The sequence below is a fragment of the Trichoderma gamsii genome (assembly GCF_001481775.2).
Source record: "Trichoderma gamsii strain T6085 chromosome Unknown Scaffold_45.2, whole genome shotgun sequence".
NCBI lineage: Eukaryota > Fungi > Ascomycota > Sordariomycetes > Hypocreales > Hypocreaceae > Trichoderma > Trichoderma gamsii.
The window spans coordinates 174,599-191,717 of record NW_020171382.1 but is presented as its reverse complement, the minus strand read 5'-3'; the positions used below and the strand labels follow the sequence as shown (position 1 = coordinate 191,717).

Below are 17,119 nucleotides of genomic sequence, written 5' to 3'. Positions count from 1 at the left end.
CAAGTGGCTTTTCTTCAGAGGAGGACAGGTGATTGAGCCTGTCGAATGATCTGGAATGTTTCGACAACGCACAGCTCATGGCCTGCGATATCAGCCTCTCTGCACTCGCCGCCTGGCTCTAAGCCCTGCGTTTCTGCGATGTAGAAGCTCTCCCGCGGCTGTATTTGTCGCGAATCTCACCACAACTGCTCATTTTGAAGCTGCCGCGAAGCGATCGAGAACGAAAACTACAGTCAAGCTCTCTGATTTGCCTCAAGGAAAGGTCTTGGCGGAAACTCTCCCCGTCGAAGAAGAGCAAAATGAACCACCGCCATGGCCACCCGTTGTGGGCCAGGCGCGCCGGAACATGGACAAATTTGAGAAGTGCATCCTCCTCACCCGAGTGGGTGGCTTCTATGAGTTCTATTTTGAGCACGCTGAAGAATATGCATCACTGCTCAATCTAAAGCTGACTTCCAAGAAATTCAACGCTGGGCTCGTGCCGATGGTAATCCGCCCCTATCCGTAGTTATCTTGTCACATATGCATGCATATACTTATAAACCTCTTCTTATTTATATTGTTGCTAAATGTGATGCTATATAGGCAGGGTTTCCGGTATTCCAACTGGACCGATATCTCAAGATTTTGGTGCAAGATTTGAACCGCCATGTCGCCGTGGCTGAAGAGTTCCCCAACGATGCCTCAGATAAAGTCAAGTCGGGCGGCCTCATGCACGATCGTCGAGTGACTCGCATCATCACTCCAGGAACTCTTATTGACGAGAACTTCATCGACCCTTATGCCAATAACTACATCATGGCAATTCACGTTTCTCAAGATGCTCCGTCTGACATTTCGCAGTCGGACTCCCTTTCAGCCAACGAACCCTTACATGTTCCAAGCGTGAATAATTCGCCCATCGGCCTAGCATGGCTTGATCTCTCTACCGGACAGTTTTTTACACAATCTACAACTTTGTCATCTCTGTCATCCATCTTATCGCGCATAGCTCCACGAGAAGTTGTCCTTGAACAAACATTTGAGCTGAAAAAAGATCATGACATTTTTTCCATATTGACAGATGATCGACATCTCGTCACATTCTCGCCACACGAGAGCCTTACAAACATCGACGACTGGACTCCCCTTCTAGAATCACAGATATCCGAAGCTTCAAGGAAAGAGTTTGCAGATAATGAGGTTGTTGCAGGAGGACTTATACTAAATTATGTCAAGAATCGACTCCAAGGCACGAGCATGAAGCTTCAGCCGCCTCTCCGCTTTGAAAATACGCAGACCATGGCCATTGATAAAAACACTTTGAGAGCGCTAGAAATAAAGCAGACCATTCGCGATGGCTTCTTCCGCGGCAGTCTTCTTCATGCGATACGCCGCACAGTTACCAAGAGCGGCGCCAGACTGCTCAACGAATGGCTCGGCTCTCCATCTACATCTCTAGAAGTCATTGAAGCCCGGCAAGACATTGTCTCTCGCTTCATTGATTCAACGGATCTCAGCGATTCCATGGTCATTCTGCTGCGACGGAGCCATGATTGTCAGAGGCTTGTTCAAAAGTTTGCTCTGGGGAGAGGTGATCCGGATGATTTGCTTGGAATAGCTAACACGATATATGCGGCCGAGGAAATCGTGCGTCTACTCAAAGAGGCATCGGGGGCGGAGCACAGTCTGTCTTCGCCGGCAGCTGATTGCCTCACATCCTTGGCATCTCGAATTGTCCTCGGAGAGCCCCTCGAGCTAGCGGATAGAATTAAAGAGTCTATAGACGAGGAAGGCATAGCTCAGCAGCAAGCCGTTGAAGAATCTGAAGCCGAGCAAATGATTGCTCTAGCCCAAGATGTTGTTGCCTCTGAAGGCTCCAGTGAAGACGCACATCTCGTGACGAAAGCAAAGAGGAAGAAAACCAGCAGTCTGAAAGAGCTATACGGCGAAGACAACGAGCCTTGGGTTATGAAACCAGCTGCGAGCAAGGAACTCCAGAACTTTCACAACGATCTCACAACACTTGTAAAGGAGAAAGGTGCTCTTGTTGAGGGGCTTCGAGTGCGCCTGGAAGCACCAAGTCTAACACTCAAATGGACATCAAGCTCAGGACATATAGTCCACCTCAAGACGAAAGAGGCCAAGAGGTTGACCAGGGAAAAGACGGTCTCTTCGAACCGCAGTGCAAGCTCATACCATCTTCCTGAGTGGACCAGTCTTGGCCAGCAGATTGATCAAGCAAAGTTTCGAATTCGTCGCGAGGAGCAACGAGTGTTCCAGTCTCTTCGCGAACACGTTATCAAGAGTCTGATCAAGCTGCGACGCATCTCGTCTGTGCTGGACGAGATCGACATTGCGACATCATTTGCAAAGCTCGCCGTCGAGCAGAATCTCGTCCGTCCCAAGTTGAACGATTCGAAAAGCCATGTTATCAAGGGTGGTCGCCATCCCACGGTGGAAGGGGGGCTGTTAGAACAAGGGCGTCGGTTTGTTCGCAATGACTGTGTACTTGGGCCGCCGCCGGATGGCTCTCTTTGGCTTATTACTGGGCCGAACATGGCTGGTAAGAGCACATTCCTTCGACAAAATGCCTTGATTACGATAATGGCTCAGACTGGGTGCTATGTGCCCGCTTCCTACGCTGAAATGGGCATTGTCGATGCCATTTTCAGTCGGGTGGGATCGGCCGACAGCCTATACCATGATCAAAGCACTTTCATGGTGGAGATGCTCGAAACAGCCCATATACTACGGCAGGCTACTCCAAAGTCGTTCGTCATCATGGACGAGATAGGTCGAGGCACTACACCAGAGGACGGCACGGCGATATCATTTGCTTGCCTACACCATCTTGTGACAGTCAACCAGTGCCGAACCCTCTTTGCAACACACTTTCACGACGTGGCCGATATGGCGGCCGCTGAGGGATTATGCGATCCACAGACTGGACCCGTTCAGGCTTATTGTACTGATGTACAAGAGGATAACAAGGGAGGCTTCGTCTACATTCACAAATTACGGCGAGGTATCAATCGCCGAAGTCATGCTCTCAAGGTGGCACGGTTGGCAGGATTACCACAGCATGCAATCATCATTGCCAAACGGGTGTTGGATAATACCACTACAGAGACGATAGAGAACGGCCAGTCACTTGCTGGATAAGCAGTGGATAAGTCACATAAACAATATAGCTAGCTCTGCGCGCATATCCTATGTATCTTCGTATGTTAGCCATTGAGATCTTTACATAAAGTTACAATAAAACTGGTAAAAGAAGATGATGTAATGTCATAAGGTGTTGTTGAATATTTGTTTTCATCAGGAGATTCAGGGTTAAAAAGCTCATGAATAGATTTATAATCATTCGAAAGAAATGTTATGAAAGCAAAGAAGGAGAAATAACTAACCTTTTGGCAAGTGAATAATCCTGCAGTCGTCTTCAATCATGACATTTCAATTATTCACAAGTTGATTCTTCCTCAAGAGTTGAACAGTTGACTCGTAGCTTTCATTGAATTTCATTCGTGTCTCATGTAATCATTGTGTTGATCCTATTTTGGCCAACCAATGACCTATGTACCCATAGATTTAGATCCATATACCGTGAAACAAGTCGAAGAAGCCCTGAAAACCGATGCAGTACCGTTACTGGTTGTTTAGTCGCTATTGAGCACGTTAGTGTTAGTTCCAAAGCAGGTTTCAAGGATATGACATACAAGAGACCGCCGAAGCCCTCCTCGTCCTCTTCCTCCTCCTCCTCCTTCTTCTCCTCAGCGGGGGCAGCCTCGGTAGCGGCAGCGGCACCAGAGCTGGCAGCAGGAGCAGCGGCAGCGTAAGCGTCAGGGTTGGCAATGCGGTCCTTGAGCTGCTCAATCTCGGGCCAGCTGATCTCGGTCTCAATGGCAACAGCCAGGACCTTCTTGTAGGAGTTGACAAGAGAGTGCATGACGGAAGGCAGGGTGGGGAAGTTGAGAGCCAGGGAGATGGTGGCAACGGTGGTAATGGCCTGGGCCAGGGTGCCGAGGAGCTGCTCCTCACCAATGTCGAGAATGGTGGGGGGGAAGACCTGGCCCTGGTCGTAGACCTGAGCAATTCCCAGACCGTAGGTGAAGGGAGAGATGTTCAACAAGTTGAGCAGCGAAGCCTCAGAGGGGCCGACCTTGTTGCCAGCCTCAATGAGCTTAAGATCGGTGGTAATTTCAATAGTACCACGAGCGATCTTGGTGGGGACACCGAGAGCCTGGAAGAAAGAGGTCTTGCCAGGCTCCATACCGGTGTTTCCAGCAGGAACCCACACATCGACGGGAGCGACAGCACCGGCACGGGCAGGGGCGGCGACACGGTTGGCCAGGATCTGGTCACGAATCTCCTTAAGATCGCCGTTGGTGAAAACGAAGCCGACGTTGCCCTTGACGAAAGGCAGGATACGCTCGTACTCGGGAGTATCAACGAGGAAAGTTCGCAGAGCTCGGCGAACCTATAATTTCCAATTGTTAGGCTTCAAATTTTCAAGGCAAATCCAAGACCAAGAGCCTTACCATGGTGTTCTTGCCCATCAGGACAACACCCTTGCCACGGAGGGCGTGTCGGATCTCGTGCATCTGCTGGGACGAGACATTGTCAATCTCAACAATGAAGATTGACTTGTAGTCCTGCAGCAAGCCCTTGAGCTTGTCGAAGTAGCCGGCCTTGTTCGCTGTTTTGCCCCCCATATCTTCTTTTTTCCTGAAGGCAGGTTATTTAAGGGCAAAAGGGTATCCTTTGGTATTGATTATTTGGTGACTTGAAGTCTTATCGCGGAAAAGAGAAGGAAAAAAAGAGAGGAGCCGAAATTTCGCGGATTTTGCACCTAGCGAGAAAGTGTGTGTCGAATGGCTAGGGCATGGCTGAATTAGGTAAGCGGTAAGAGCAAGCTTGCGGTTTGAGTTGAGGTGGGGACTCAAGGTACTACGTACCGTTTGGTCGAAGTGAAAGTACAAGCAGAATGTACCTTTTTTTTTCTAGGTCAGTATCAGAAAAAAGTTCTAAGTTGGGAGGCTGCATGACTTGCTGAAGCTCCAATTAGACTTCATTCTTCTCAAGCACCCAATCTTTAGGGAGAGACGAATTCCCAAGTATCTTATGCACAATGAAGATTCCTTATAACAAAGTCCATGTTCGAGGGCAAATCCTCTTTGCTGCTCGCGGAGGCGCAATCCACACCTTCAATCTCACAGACGGCTCTCACATCTCATCATGGAAACACCCTGACGTCGACAAGGTTGCCGACTCAATAAAGGCCATCAATGAGGCCAAGGCTGAAGCTGCTCTAGCAGCAGAGGCAGATACTCCAGCGACTGAAAGCGAAGGCCCGCCAGCAAAACGGCAGAAGCTGGGTGGTGAAGATGAGAGTGCTCCAGTGACTGCTGAGGCTGAGGCTGAAGCTGAGGCATCCACATCTACACCTACAACAGCCCAGGACGATAAGCCGCGATCTGGCCATGTCGATGGCAGGGGGAAGAAGGGTAAGGGAAAAGCTGGAAAGGACGTTGAAAATGGCAAAACTCGTTTCGCTCGTGTGCCTGACCGGCCCGTGATTACGCATCTGACGAGTACGCCTAATGGAAGCCATCTCCTGGCCGTGACTGGACATGACAAGGTCGTCTGGGTCTTTAAACACGATGGGAACGGCCAAATCGAGGAGCTCAGCCGAAGGTATGAGCGTTTATCATTGCTGTTCACTTTAAGAAAACGACGTGTGCTAAGACATGTATACATAGAACTATGCCTAAGCGACCAAGCGCAATCGCCATTGGACCTTTTGGACAAATCATCTGCGCCGACAAGTTTGGAGATGTCTACGCTCTACCTGTAGTCATCCCTGATGAAGGCGTAAAAACTTCCGCGTCAATGTCAGCGCTACCAATGCCAACCAAAAAGGCTTTCAAACCCACTGCAAACTCGCTCACTGTTCACTCCAAGGGCAACCGACTTGCCCTTCTCAATCAGATCAAGCAAGCCGAGCTTTTCAACGCTTCCAAAGATGCCAACAGCGCCAATATCCCAGAGTTCGAACTCCACCTGCTGCTGGGACATGTATCTATGCTGACGGCCCTGGTGATTGGAGAGAAGGAGGGTCGCACTTATATCATCACCGCTGACAGAGATGAGCACATCCGAGTATCTCGGTACATTCCTCACGCGCACATTATCGAAAACTTTTGCTTTGGGCACAAGGAGTTTATCAATGACATGATCATTCCCCCCAAGAACCAGGACATTCTCGTCTCTGGCGGCGGTGACGAATACATCTTTGTGTGGGACTGGCTCGCCGGAAAGCAGCTCTTCAAGACAAGCGTTCTATCGCTCGCCCGGGAAATCGCCCCCGAGACCACAGCTGTCGCCGTTTCAAGCATCTATAATCTAATCTACCCCTCTGAAGAAGGCCCGCTCACATACATACTGGCCATTTGCGAAGAGTAAGTCTCTCACTTATAAGAGCTCCATCTATATATCTATATATAACCAGAAGGATCGCCAAAAACATTCAAAATCGCTAACAAATTTCAACAGCATCAAAGCCATCTTCTCATGGAAGCTCCTCGAAAACAACGAGCTCCACTGCCCCGGCATCATCCAACTCCCCGGCAAGCCCCTCTCCCTCACCATCTCCCCCAGCAGCGACGACAACGCCGCCCCCACACTCATTGCCGCAATCGACCCCGACGTGGAGACCAAGGCGCAGAGCCTCCATGCGTTCCGCCTAACCATCAACCACGGCAGACTGGCCGTGGACGTTGAGACCGCCTTCAATGACAAGGCCGTCGAGGCAAACGAATCCGATATCAGCGCGGAGGAGGTTCGAAGCCTGCTGTACACTGTTGAGAGCTTACGGAAAGTGGTCACAAACGCGGAGTTTGAAGAGGCTGGCTCGGAAGCGCCGCAGGCAAACACTGATAGCGATATGGCGGCAGATACTGGTGATACCGAAGAGTGATCGTGTTGAATATAGTAGTGTTTACGTATAATCCATGTTCTATAATTACATAAAACAGTCACTTGTCAAGAATAATACCAAAAAGATGAATTGCTTTAAATCATCATATTCATAGTCTAAGTCTGCAACAACCTGAGATAAAAAAATAAAAACTCATCAAAATCGTCTATGTCCCTCTAAACGCCCTCCAGCCTAGTCATGCAAGTCCAAAAAGCACCCAGGTCCATAATAATGGTCGGCAAATGGACATGCCCGTGATCATCCCTCTGCGCATTTGTTTCGCCATCGTCTTCCCAGATGCGGCGGAAAGTAACAGCTTTCTCCCTCCTCCAGATGGTATCAATGAGACTTCGAAAAGAGAACTCCTCAAATGCAGCGGCAGAGAATGGAACGAAGCAGCACCCAATTCCTCAAATTAATTCAAACAACACCGCTCCATCCGCCTCACTCGCTTGCTGCTTCCAGAAAAAGGACGTCGTAGTGATCCAATAGCTCTAAGGCACCATCCCGCGTCCACTATTCGGTCGCTTGCTTTTATTTTGAGCTCCAAGCTACATATACTGAGATGTATAGGCTTGCCTCCCCCCTTTTCTTTTGCAATTTACTGCGAAGCGCACTGCACGCGCTCGCCACCAGGGTGGCCATCTTCGTCCTCATCGTCACCCATGCCGTTGGGGTCTCCAAAGACCTTGCTCTGAGCACCACTATCCAAATCTTCCAGATCGGCAGGCTCTGTCATGGCCTCAGCAGGGGGGTTGCCCTCTGTTGAAGGAGGTGGAAGGAGCTTTCGAAGGGATTCAAATGCAGAGGCGTCGTCGGTCCAGTTCTTTTCGGGGAACTTGACATCGAAACGGATGTACAAGTTGCCGTAATCGTGGTGTCTGTATGAGGGCATACCCTGGCCGCGAACCATCTTCACAGAGTCTAGAGAAAGTTTGTTAATTTTTACTCTTGTCTTGATATCAGGTTAGAGGAGGAAGAGGGGAATAATTACCTGGTGCAATAGCTTCGCCAGGAAGGATTTCAATGCTGAGCCATCGCTCATCCAGATGCTCAACATAGATGGTACCTCCTGCCAGAGCAGTAACCAGCTCAATTTCACATCGGTAAAGGAGGTCATCATCCTTTCGGGTGAAGCGAGGGTGAGGCTTCTGCTCGATCTCGAAAACAACATCACCAGCCTGAACGCCAGGAGCCTGGTCACCTTCGCCTCGGAACTCGACCTTGGTGCCGCTCTTGACACCCCTGTCGACGTGGACGTGGAGAACCTTTCGGTCAACGGTGGTCTTCTTGCCGTTGCACTGCTTGCAGCGATCCTTATCCTTGATAATCTCGCCTTCACCATTGCAATCGGGGCAGACAGTCTGGAAGCGCTGAATCATGGGGCCCATCTGGCGCATCATAGTCTTCATACCAGCACCATTGCAGCCCGCGCACTTGCGAACGGCACCATCCTTTCCTCCAAGGCCGTCGCACTTGGGGCAGATGATGGATCGTTGCAGCGCAAGCTTGGAGATCTTGCCACGGTAGATGTCTTCGAGGGAAACCTTGTGGGTGTGGTGGATGGTGCGAGCCTTGGGAGGCCCGCGGTTCCCCTGCATGCCACCAAACATGCCACCCATTCCACCAAAGCCGCCACCGCCAAAGAACTGAGCAAAGAGATCTTCAGCAGCCATGCCGCCAGCGCCACCCGCACCGCCCTCGAGACCGGCTTCACCATATTGATCGTAGATCTGACGCTTCTGGGGGTCGGAAAGGATCTCGTAGGCGCTGGAGATTTCCTTGAATTTCTCTTCGGCAGCGGGGTTGTGGGCGTTCTTGTCTATACCGTGGATATTAGAATGAGTTTCTCTCTAATAGACAGTTGCCAAGGTAAAACGTACCAGGATGGTGCTTCAGGGCACCAATCTTGTAAGCCTTCTTCAACTCCTGCTCAGTGGCTGTGGGAGCGACCTGGTAGGATACATGTTAGTTCATCTCTTCGTACAAGATCGAAGCAGCCGTGGAGCTGCATGTAGGGCAAATACATACACCAAGTGTGTCGTAAAGCTTTGTTTCCTTCACCATTTTTGCTGAGATTATTAAATTTCAAAAATAGGTTTGTATGCGCCAAAAGTTCAGGAAAAGCGGCGACAAGCGGCCGGCTCGTTTACTGTTGATATAGAGGCTTCTGTTGGACAGCAATTAGTCGAAGCTAGAGAACAAAAGAGTCCGCGGCAACCGGATCGTAGAAAGTTCTAGGCAACAAAAGGCAAAGAGCGAAACAACGAGAAAAGGAATATCCGCTGTTCAAGCAACTTCCAGAGACGACCCGTGACGAATCTTTACGATGTTGTCGGCGGGATGCAATAGAAGAAGATGGAAAAGGCGCCGAGGGGCAAAGTGCTCGTAATATGACCTGTGATTCTACCGTACCTGAGTAATAGCCCAGCAGAAAAAAAAAAGATAGCGTCCTAGAAAAGCCACAGAGAAGGACCAGTGGGGCGAAGAAGAAATTTGCGGGCTGCGACGCAAAAGCTGTAAATCGTGGCCGGATAGTTTGACGACGAGGAAATCTGAAAGATTCTCGAGTTGCAGTCGATTGCTTTTTGAAGAATGGAAGAGAATAAAAAAACGGCTCGGTCAAGGGAAAGCGGCCTCTGGGGTTAAGACTTGGTGAAAGGGCAGATGCTCAAGCGCCGCCTTGGAGGATTTAAAGGGCGGCTGCAGGGGTCCCCCAAGGCTGCGTGCGCCTCATGGAATTGTATCGAAGAAAGTCGATGGTGTGGCGGTGCCCAATAATGCAAAGCGCGCAACCTATTCGTCTCTCCCAAGCGGCAAAGCGTCCAGCAGCGGGTACCGCCGAGTATCCGATTTGTCACTGTACAGAGAATCGAAGGGGCCTCGGCGCCTTGACGCCTCAAAACACACTTTCAAGGTCAATGCTTTGCTAAGTACATGTTTTTATTCTGCGCGAGTCGAGATTCAACTACAGTTGCGGTATGCACAGCGAATATCCTCCATTGGCCGCATCAGCAGAACAACCGCTCTAGCACCAGGGACCAAAGCAAATCAGGCCAGGCACTTGACAGCACTAGCAACAACTGCTGTTGAGCACATGGCAATGGAATCCTTCTGTTGGAACCCAATGAAAAAGAAGATGAGGCTGCATCGCTCCCTCGCAGGTACTGCTACTACGCAGATACCTCGCACTTTAAGCTTTCCAGTTTCCGACGCTGCCTGTTTCCATCTTACATCTTACTGTACCCTGCATATCTGTACCTGTACCATCTTGGACAGCAGAATAGCGGGCTATTGGAGATTCCCCCTCTCTCTGCTTCCCACTAAATCTTTCAAAAGCCATCAATCCATAAAAGAATCCGCCCCAAGTCCGCATCCCGAGCCCCTCGACGCCACCGGAAGGGCCTTACTTGTACCTATAGCGCCGTATGTGACTTGTCTTTGTAAGTGCTTCGATCCATAGCAGTACGTATGTATTAGTAGTACAAGCCTGCCTCCACAGATAAAATAAAATCATGTACAAGGAACGGCCGAGCTGAAAGAAAGAAAGAAAGAAAGAAAAGAAAAAGTAAGAAAATCCCAGCTCGCCGACCAGGGTCCGTCCCCACGAGGCGTCACTGTCGGCCTCTTCCCTGATCAAATCATCGATCTCGCTCAGCGGAGCATCCCGCTTTTGCTGGCTGGAACAAGACTAGCACTGGATGCATCTCCATGGAGGTGCTCCGATAAAAGGGATGGGCAAATGGGTTAGAAAAAGCAGCAGGTTGGAAAGTTGGCTGACACCGCCACACGACGCTCGTGGAGACGCAAAGGGCAATTGGTAATGCTGTTCCATGCAAGTGCTGGATCCAACAGCCGCAGCCTTCTTTTGTCTTCGTCGTTGGGTGCAGGATGAGGGCATGGAGGCTTTTGGGGGCCTTTTCCTGTTTCAAGGTTGCTTGCCGCCTGCAATTATGCCCGCATTTCCATACCTAAGGTACCTAGGTAGACAGTCCGTAGAATTAACTGATACTCGCAACAGCAAGTTCACATACGAGCACATCCCAAAGCAGTTGGTAATACTGAATAATGCGCTGCTAGTACGGAGCGCCGGCTAAAAGATCGTCGTTATCGAGATGGAGGGGGATGTACCTGTACTCCAGTTTGAGAGACACCCAGTGCCTCAAGTACAGCTGTCAGTTACCTGCTTGCCTGCTTGCCTGCTTGCCTGCTAAATGCTTAGGAGGTGTGTCTGGAGACGGAGTGGGCAGCTCAGGCTGTAATTTCTCACAAAACAGACGCCTGGCAGCAACGACAGAAGTGGGTAACTTTAATGCATCGGATGCAGGGTATATCGTACTTATTAGCAACGCGAATGAACGTGTACAAATCCAATGCTATTATTACAAAAAAAGAAGGAAGAACCATACGGTTAGTTAGTAGGTAGGAGGAATAGTATCTAAAGGCTCTCTAAAAATAACAGTCCCGTACCGGGAAGCAAAGAAGAGGCTGGTGTGGTGTGGTATCAATACGGATGAACGCCATGTCTTGAATACAAAATGCAGCCATACACACAGAAACGTCAAAATCGTTAATGCTTTCTGCGTACTATAAATGTCTGCCGTTCATCGTGTCCGCTTTAAGGGGCATTCCAGGTCCATCAAACATTCAAGTCCGACAGAGGCTTAGAATGCATCTTCAAAGGGGCAATCGACGCTATCATGGCCATCCCGCTCACATATGGCGCACCACTTCTCCGGGTCCAGAATGCCACTCTCCTTGCCAGCCACGGGCCCTGATTCCATGGGGTTGGGAATGATTCTCACAGCCGGGGCCGATGCGGGCTCTTCCTTGGGAATACCGGGGGTCAACACGGCGGGGTGTTGAATAACTTCATCATCACCCGTGGGTGTAAGAGGCTTGAGGTCCTCGTGAGTAGTGTCTCTCTCGTCCCTCTCCTCCTTCTCTCTGCGTTCTTCCTCTTCGTCCTCTTCTTCATCATCATCCTCCTCTTCCTTCTCGTCCATCTTCTTGCTCTTGGCGTTATCATTGCCAAACATATTTGTGCAAGTCAAGATATCATGGCCACCTGTCTCACAGATCTCGCACCAAAGAGTGCTACTCTCGGTGGCAGTTGAATAGGTGTCGCTCTCGTTCATTGTCTCGAGGGTACTTGCTCGCTTGTGCGAGTTGTGTGAAAGATCTGAAGATTCTTCTTCTTGAGGTTGGGTGGGGATAACCATCTCTCGAACCGTCTCTCTTGAGTTCCGTACGGATGATCGTCGAATAGGAGCCGAATCTCGGATAGGGGCCGAGTCGCGACCAGGGTTGATGTTGTTTGAGCGCAGGAATGCAATCTCGTGCTGCAACTCCTCCTCTTTGTGATTCTTCTCCTTGATAATATGCTGAAGCTCAGCGACTTGTCTCTCTAGATTATCTCGAGCAATCTTGTTCTCAACGGCATCCTTTTCGCTAATTAATGAGCCGGGTCGTGGTCTAGGAGTGTGGCCTTCGGCACCAGGAATTGAGTCTCGGCTAAGGGAATGGATAATAGCCTTCAGTCCTCGAATCTCGTCTTCCTTCTGCTCCAGCTCCTTGGCTAGTACCGCGGAGTCGCCACTCAAAGCCGACATGTTATGAGGAACGACCTTTTCCTTCTCTCGCCGAAGTTCTGACCGTGTTCTCTCAACCTCTCCTCGCAAGAATTCAGCCTCTCCGCGAGCCTCGGCTTCGCCACGGCGAGCGTCTTCTAGCCCTTCTTCAAGCTCTTGGACCAGCTCTTCTAGCTGCTTCAGTTGTGTAGCTACAGAGTCAACATCCAAGTTTCTTGACTCAAGCTCACGGATATCTGCTATAAGCTCCTCTATACGTTTCTCATATACTCGTTCAGTTTCTGTGCTGGCCATTTCAAGCGTGTCAATGGTACTCCGGAAATCTGCTCGATGAGCATCAAATTCGGCTGCAAGCATGGCAATTTTCTCATTCTTTTCTCTCAGCATGTGTCGAAGCTGGTTTGCATCTTTGTCGTCTATGCTGCTTCGCCTCAGTCCGTCAGGGTGTTCTATTAGCGTTTGGAGCTCAGTAAGACTGCTCTCCATTTCTGCTAATGTTGAGGCCTGTTCTTTGAGTTGCCGATCTCTATCCTCTAGCTGGGCGCGCAATCGTTCGAGCTCCTCGTCGTTAATGCTAGTCGCTCGGGATGGCGGCCGCAATGACAGCGACCCCAGGCCTGTGTTGCTTTTTGTTGGCAGGGGAGGCATTGTCGGTGGGTTAGGATCTTCATCAAATAATGGCTCGGGGCCCAGAGAGGATGCGCTACGAGGTCCAAAGCTTGGCCGTCGTTCCATCGCCGCGGCCTTGTTGGGATCGCCCATGTGACCAGCAGTTCCGCGCACGCTCTGTGCAAGTCGGTTTGTCGGACTACCGTATCTTGGAGGAGCTTTGATTCCTGGCGCTGAAATTGACGGCCGTGGCCCAGGCGACATGGCCAACTTCCGTTGTGGTGACTCATCGGGGCGTTGAAGTGAGGGCTGTGACTTTTTGCCCTTTGGGCTTTGAACTCGAGCACCACCAGCCCCAACCGAGGCGCTTAACTTGGAGAGGCTTGATGTTGGAGATTTCAGGCTCACTGAATTGCTCTTGCCAAGCTTCAAGCCGCTCGCAGCATTGGGCGTTGGTGTCTTGGGGGATGAGCCGGAGGGCTTTCGCAGAGCTTTGGCGACCGGGACGAAGATGCCGGCGCCAGAGACGTTGGTCGAAAAATAGGAGACGCTGAGAGTAACAGGTTAGCGGTCCACTCCCGGTGCGATACGCAGTGGTGCGAGTCGTTCTTCTTACCCATCAACGTCGCCGTTGTTCTTCCCCCTCGCCGCAAACTCCGAATCCAGCTCGACGCCGACAAAGGTGCCTTTCTTCCCCTGGACGGTGCCGACAAAGCGGACGGTACCGACCATGCCTCCCGGCACGTTGACAGAGTCACCGACAGACAGTTCCATGGCGGGCGGCGTCGCAGGATCTTCCTCGGGAATGGTGTTTTCGGAAATCTCGTTCAGAACGGAGTCGATGGCGTAGCTCTCGCTCCCATCGGGGATGCTGGCCAGGGAGCTCGGAGTCAGGGCCGCGAGCGATGTCTTGCGCAGCAGCTTCGGCTGGGCGGCGTAGAGCGCTCCCAGGTCGGGTGTCGACGAAACGTTGGATGGCCGGCGCAGCGAGCGCGAGAAGTTGGACCTGGCCGGCTTGACAGCGGTGGAAGTGGCAGTCGTGGAAAAGGACATGGCGCTGGCGTTGGGTTGGGGATCCAGCAAAAATTAGCAGCAATCTGGACGGGGCGTGCCGGTCGGCCTGAGGGGACCCCACGCCAGGACAGGTACCGGTAGTGGTAGTGGTAGTGGTTCCAGGTCCAGTTCCGGAAGTGGTGCTGTGATGAGGTCGCCGATGGTGTGTCAAAAGGGGCTCCCCCTCGTCCAATATGACTTAGCACCGACTAGACTTGTCGTCTGCAGCAGTAGTACCTCGCCTTTGACAGCAGGAACAGCCAGCTGCGATTCCTCTTGGTACAGGCCCGGCGAGCGACAAGGGAACAAAATGAGCGGCCGGGTTGAAGGTTGCGGGTACCTGGACGCCAAACTGGGGATCCAGCGACTACCGTAATTAAAAGCAGAAGAAAAGGGAAAGGTGAGAATGTACGTCGCAAACTGTAAACTGAAGCCTGGAAAAGCTGAGAAAAGGGAGGCAAGTTTCGCACAGAAAAGAAATTTCTCCAATTTGAAGAAGTGGAAGAAGAGAAGAGGGAACGGGAAAGAACAAAATAGAAATGCGAAATGTCAGGAGGCCAATGGAAAGGAAAGACGCTGCGCCAGCTCATTTGTTTGTTTACCTGGATGCTGCGAGCGATATTGCACAGGGCCGGGGGCTGCGGCTGGTCCAGCCTATCATGGCCGCTAGATGGCCACTGGGCCGCCTGAAGCACAGCCTAGAGCGCAGCCTGTAGCGAGCGCCATGCATCGAGTTTACGTGCAGGTCTAGCGGGCAATAATACGGAGCCCCTACATGACGGCTATCGATGTCAATCTACCAATTCCTTGGTAACGGGCTGCCTGTTGGTAAATTCGACACGGGAGCCAGCGGGAGTCATTGGGCAATTTGGGCACTGCTGGCAGCCCCCTTCGTGACGAGCCTCTGGACGGAGCAGATCACGTCGATGAGTACGTCAGCAAATAAAGGGGCTAGGTGTAGAGAACAGGTCAATAGCTACAAGACGGTGAATGGTGGCGAATGGAGTTGGCTTCAGACAATAATAATGAAACGAATCTCAGGAGACGCCAGAGAACTTTCTCCCTAGCACGAGTCTTATCAAGTCTTTCAAACCCCTCTTCAGATACTACTACTAGTAGTAGTCTATCTGTTGGGCCGCTATGCTGTACCATCGAATCAATCCTGGCTTCGTCACAGGAGTATCGTCAGATGAGGAGATGCTCAGTTTATCATCGCACTGCTCTTGCGTACGCTATATGGTAATCAAATTAGGTACACCCGTGCTGCTAAGTAGAGAGATTTTTGTACCAGCTTGTTGATTCACATAGCTCAGGAACAATACTCGATCACATGTCACAGTCATCATGCCCGCGAGGATATCGCATGTGACGACATCAGGCACTAAACATGTACCTACTAATGTAAGCCTTCCTCCGACTGCCTGCTTACAAAAAGCCAACTGTTGTAGCACGGATAAACGCGCAACGAAAGCCAAAGCACTCTCTACTTTTCTGGTTTTCTTGTAGCGAGATTAAATCAGCTTGGTACAAGGGCTTGGTATGTCCATTTGTGACGTCGCTGTTGAGTAATGGGTAACTGCAGAGTAGCGGCTAGGTACATGCATATTACCTCTTGAGCGAATCTTCCCTGTTGCATCAAAGTCAGACCGACCGGTGCATAATCAAGTTGAACGGGAACAGGCCATTTAAAAAATAGGCGGGTATTTGACATACAACCTTGGCCTTGTCATAACCGCCACCTTGTTATTCACGACTTCTCTCAGAACCTCTGAGGCAAGTTCAACCGTGTTGACTGGTCTGTTCTAAGCATGGATCTGCTCCATTACGATGGAGAAGCATCTCGTTCGATTATGTCCTCTCGTCCCAGGGGCCGTGTTCCATCGTTCAAAACCATAGCCTCGCGATGCTGGCGTCGAAGTCTCTGTTCCTCGGCGGAATGTTCCCTTGTCCGTCGGCTTTGCTGCTCTCCTGCCTGTTCTCCTACTATTTCCTCTTCAACTTCCATGAGAAGATCAGGAAGCTCCCTCATTCGCCGTCGAGAACTTTCCTTATCGATCAGCCCGGCTTTTTCCAAGGCACGTAGTCCACGCCGGGAGTGCTTGATGCGGTTAATGATATCCGTTATTCTGTTGTTCCGAAGATCCGTGTAATCTTTAAAGTTGCGCCGTCTTTCCTCTCCAGTGCTCCCCCAATCTTGCTTTGAAAGCCACTTCTCGACAAATTTTGCTTTGACAAGCATGGTGGCCCCGTATTTGTTGATCAGCTCCGTTAGAAACATAAGGCAGAATCTCTCGCCCATATCCCGCAGGTAGTATTCATCCCAATGGATATCAGTAACAGTCGGGAGGTCGGTGCTTTCCATGCACAGCTCCATGCACCTCACCAAGGCTGAGTATGCTCTCTCATCATGCAGTCTTGCCAATCCCTCGTTCCCTATGACTATGCTATGAGCACGTAGTTCAATATGACGACCCTTGATTTTCTTACCAGTTTGGCTCGTAAGCACAGCTAGTGTTCTGAGAGAGTTCATACGCTCTTCATATTCTGGTCGAGTGATGCCGAACCAGATATACTTGATTACTTCGGGGTCGTTGGCCGCTCTATCGCAAAGTATCTTGATGGCAATTTCCTTGATTGAAAAATTAGGATGATCCAAGAGCTTTTCTAGCGTATCTAGCTGGAGCGAGTCTTCGGTATCCTGCGTAATGTACTGGGTCTTGGGCTCCGACGGCGGAATCTCATTGTCGTCTCGGATGAGTGTGAGAGCTGTGATCATCGAGCTAACCAGGCCAAAAGTGGCCAGGCCGATGGTCACCAAGATTACTCGCTCATCGCGTGAAAACGATAACAAGCGGCTTGTCCAGCTCATATCGTCCCGCGAATCTCCCTTCTCCGGCGGGATCGCATG

General features: G+C 50.7%; 6 protein-coding genes across 6 annotated transcripts; 2 read left to right on the top strand and 4 right to left on the bottom strand.

Annotated features, from left to right (window-relative positions):
- Nucleotides 1–55: 55 nt before the first annotated feature.
- On the top strand, nt 56–3,144 carry TGAM01_v209378 (hypothetical protein; the record flags this gene model as incomplete). The annotated part of the gene is made up of 2 exons (XM_018805801.1): nt 56–487; nt 586–3,144. 2 exons carry the CDS (start codon nt 56–58, stop codon nt 3,142–3,144), a joined length of 2,991 nt encoding a protein of 996 aa, XP_018660991.1.
- Nucleotides 3,145–3,554: 410 nt separating this feature from the next.
- TGAM01_v209377 (60S acidic ribosomal protein P0) lies at nt 3,555–4,694 on the bottom strand (the record flags this gene model as incomplete). Its single annotated transcript, XM_024550542.1, has 3 exons — nt 3,555–3,630; nt 3,699–4,459; nt 4,521–4,694. 3 exons carry the CDS (start codon nt 4,692–4,694, stop codon nt 3,555–3,557), a joined length of 1,011 nt encoding a protein of 336 aa, XP_024404718.1.
- Nucleotides 4,695–5,110: 416 nt separating this feature from the next.
- Nucleotides 5,111–6,958, top strand: TGAM01_v209376 (hypothetical protein; the record flags this gene model as incomplete). The annotated part of the gene is made up of 3 exons (XM_018805803.1): nt 5,111–5,676; nt 5,742–6,440; nt 6,535–6,958. 3 exons carry the CDS (start codon nt 5,111–5,113, stop codon nt 6,956–6,958), a joined length of 1,689 nt encoding a protein of 562 aa, XP_018660993.1.
- Nucleotides 6,959–7,559: 601 nt separating this feature from the next.
- Nucleotides 7,560–9,025, bottom strand: TGAM01_v209375 (DnaJ domain-containing protein; the record flags this gene model as incomplete). Its single annotated transcript, XM_018805804.2, has 4 exons — nt 7,560–7,882; nt 7,953–8,780; nt 8,842–8,911; nt 8,990–9,025. The coding sequence occupies 4 exons, from the start codon at nt 9,023–9,025 to the stop codon at nt 7,560–7,562; spliced, it is 1,257 nt and encodes a 418-aa protein (XP_018660994.2).
- A 2,597-nt stretch (nt 9,026–11,622) lies between these two features.
- On the bottom strand, nt 11,623–14,211 carry TGAM01_v209374 (hypothetical protein; the record flags this gene model as incomplete). The annotated part of the gene is made up of 2 exons (XM_018805805.1): nt 11,623–13,708; nt 13,775–14,211. 2 exons carry the CDS (start codon nt 14,209–14,211, stop codon nt 11,623–11,625), a joined length of 2,523 nt encoding a protein of 840 aa, XP_018660995.1.
- A 1,822-nt stretch (nt 14,212–16,033) lies between these two features.
- TGAM01_v209373 (hypothetical protein) lies at nt 16,034–17,080 on the bottom strand (the record flags this gene model as incomplete). Its single annotated transcript, XM_018805806.1, has 1 exon — nt 16,034–17,080. One exon carries the CDS (start codon nt 17,078–17,080, stop codon nt 16,034–16,036), a length of 1,047 nt encoding a protein of 348 aa, XP_018660996.1.
- Nucleotides 17,081–17,119: the final 39 nt, after the last annotated feature.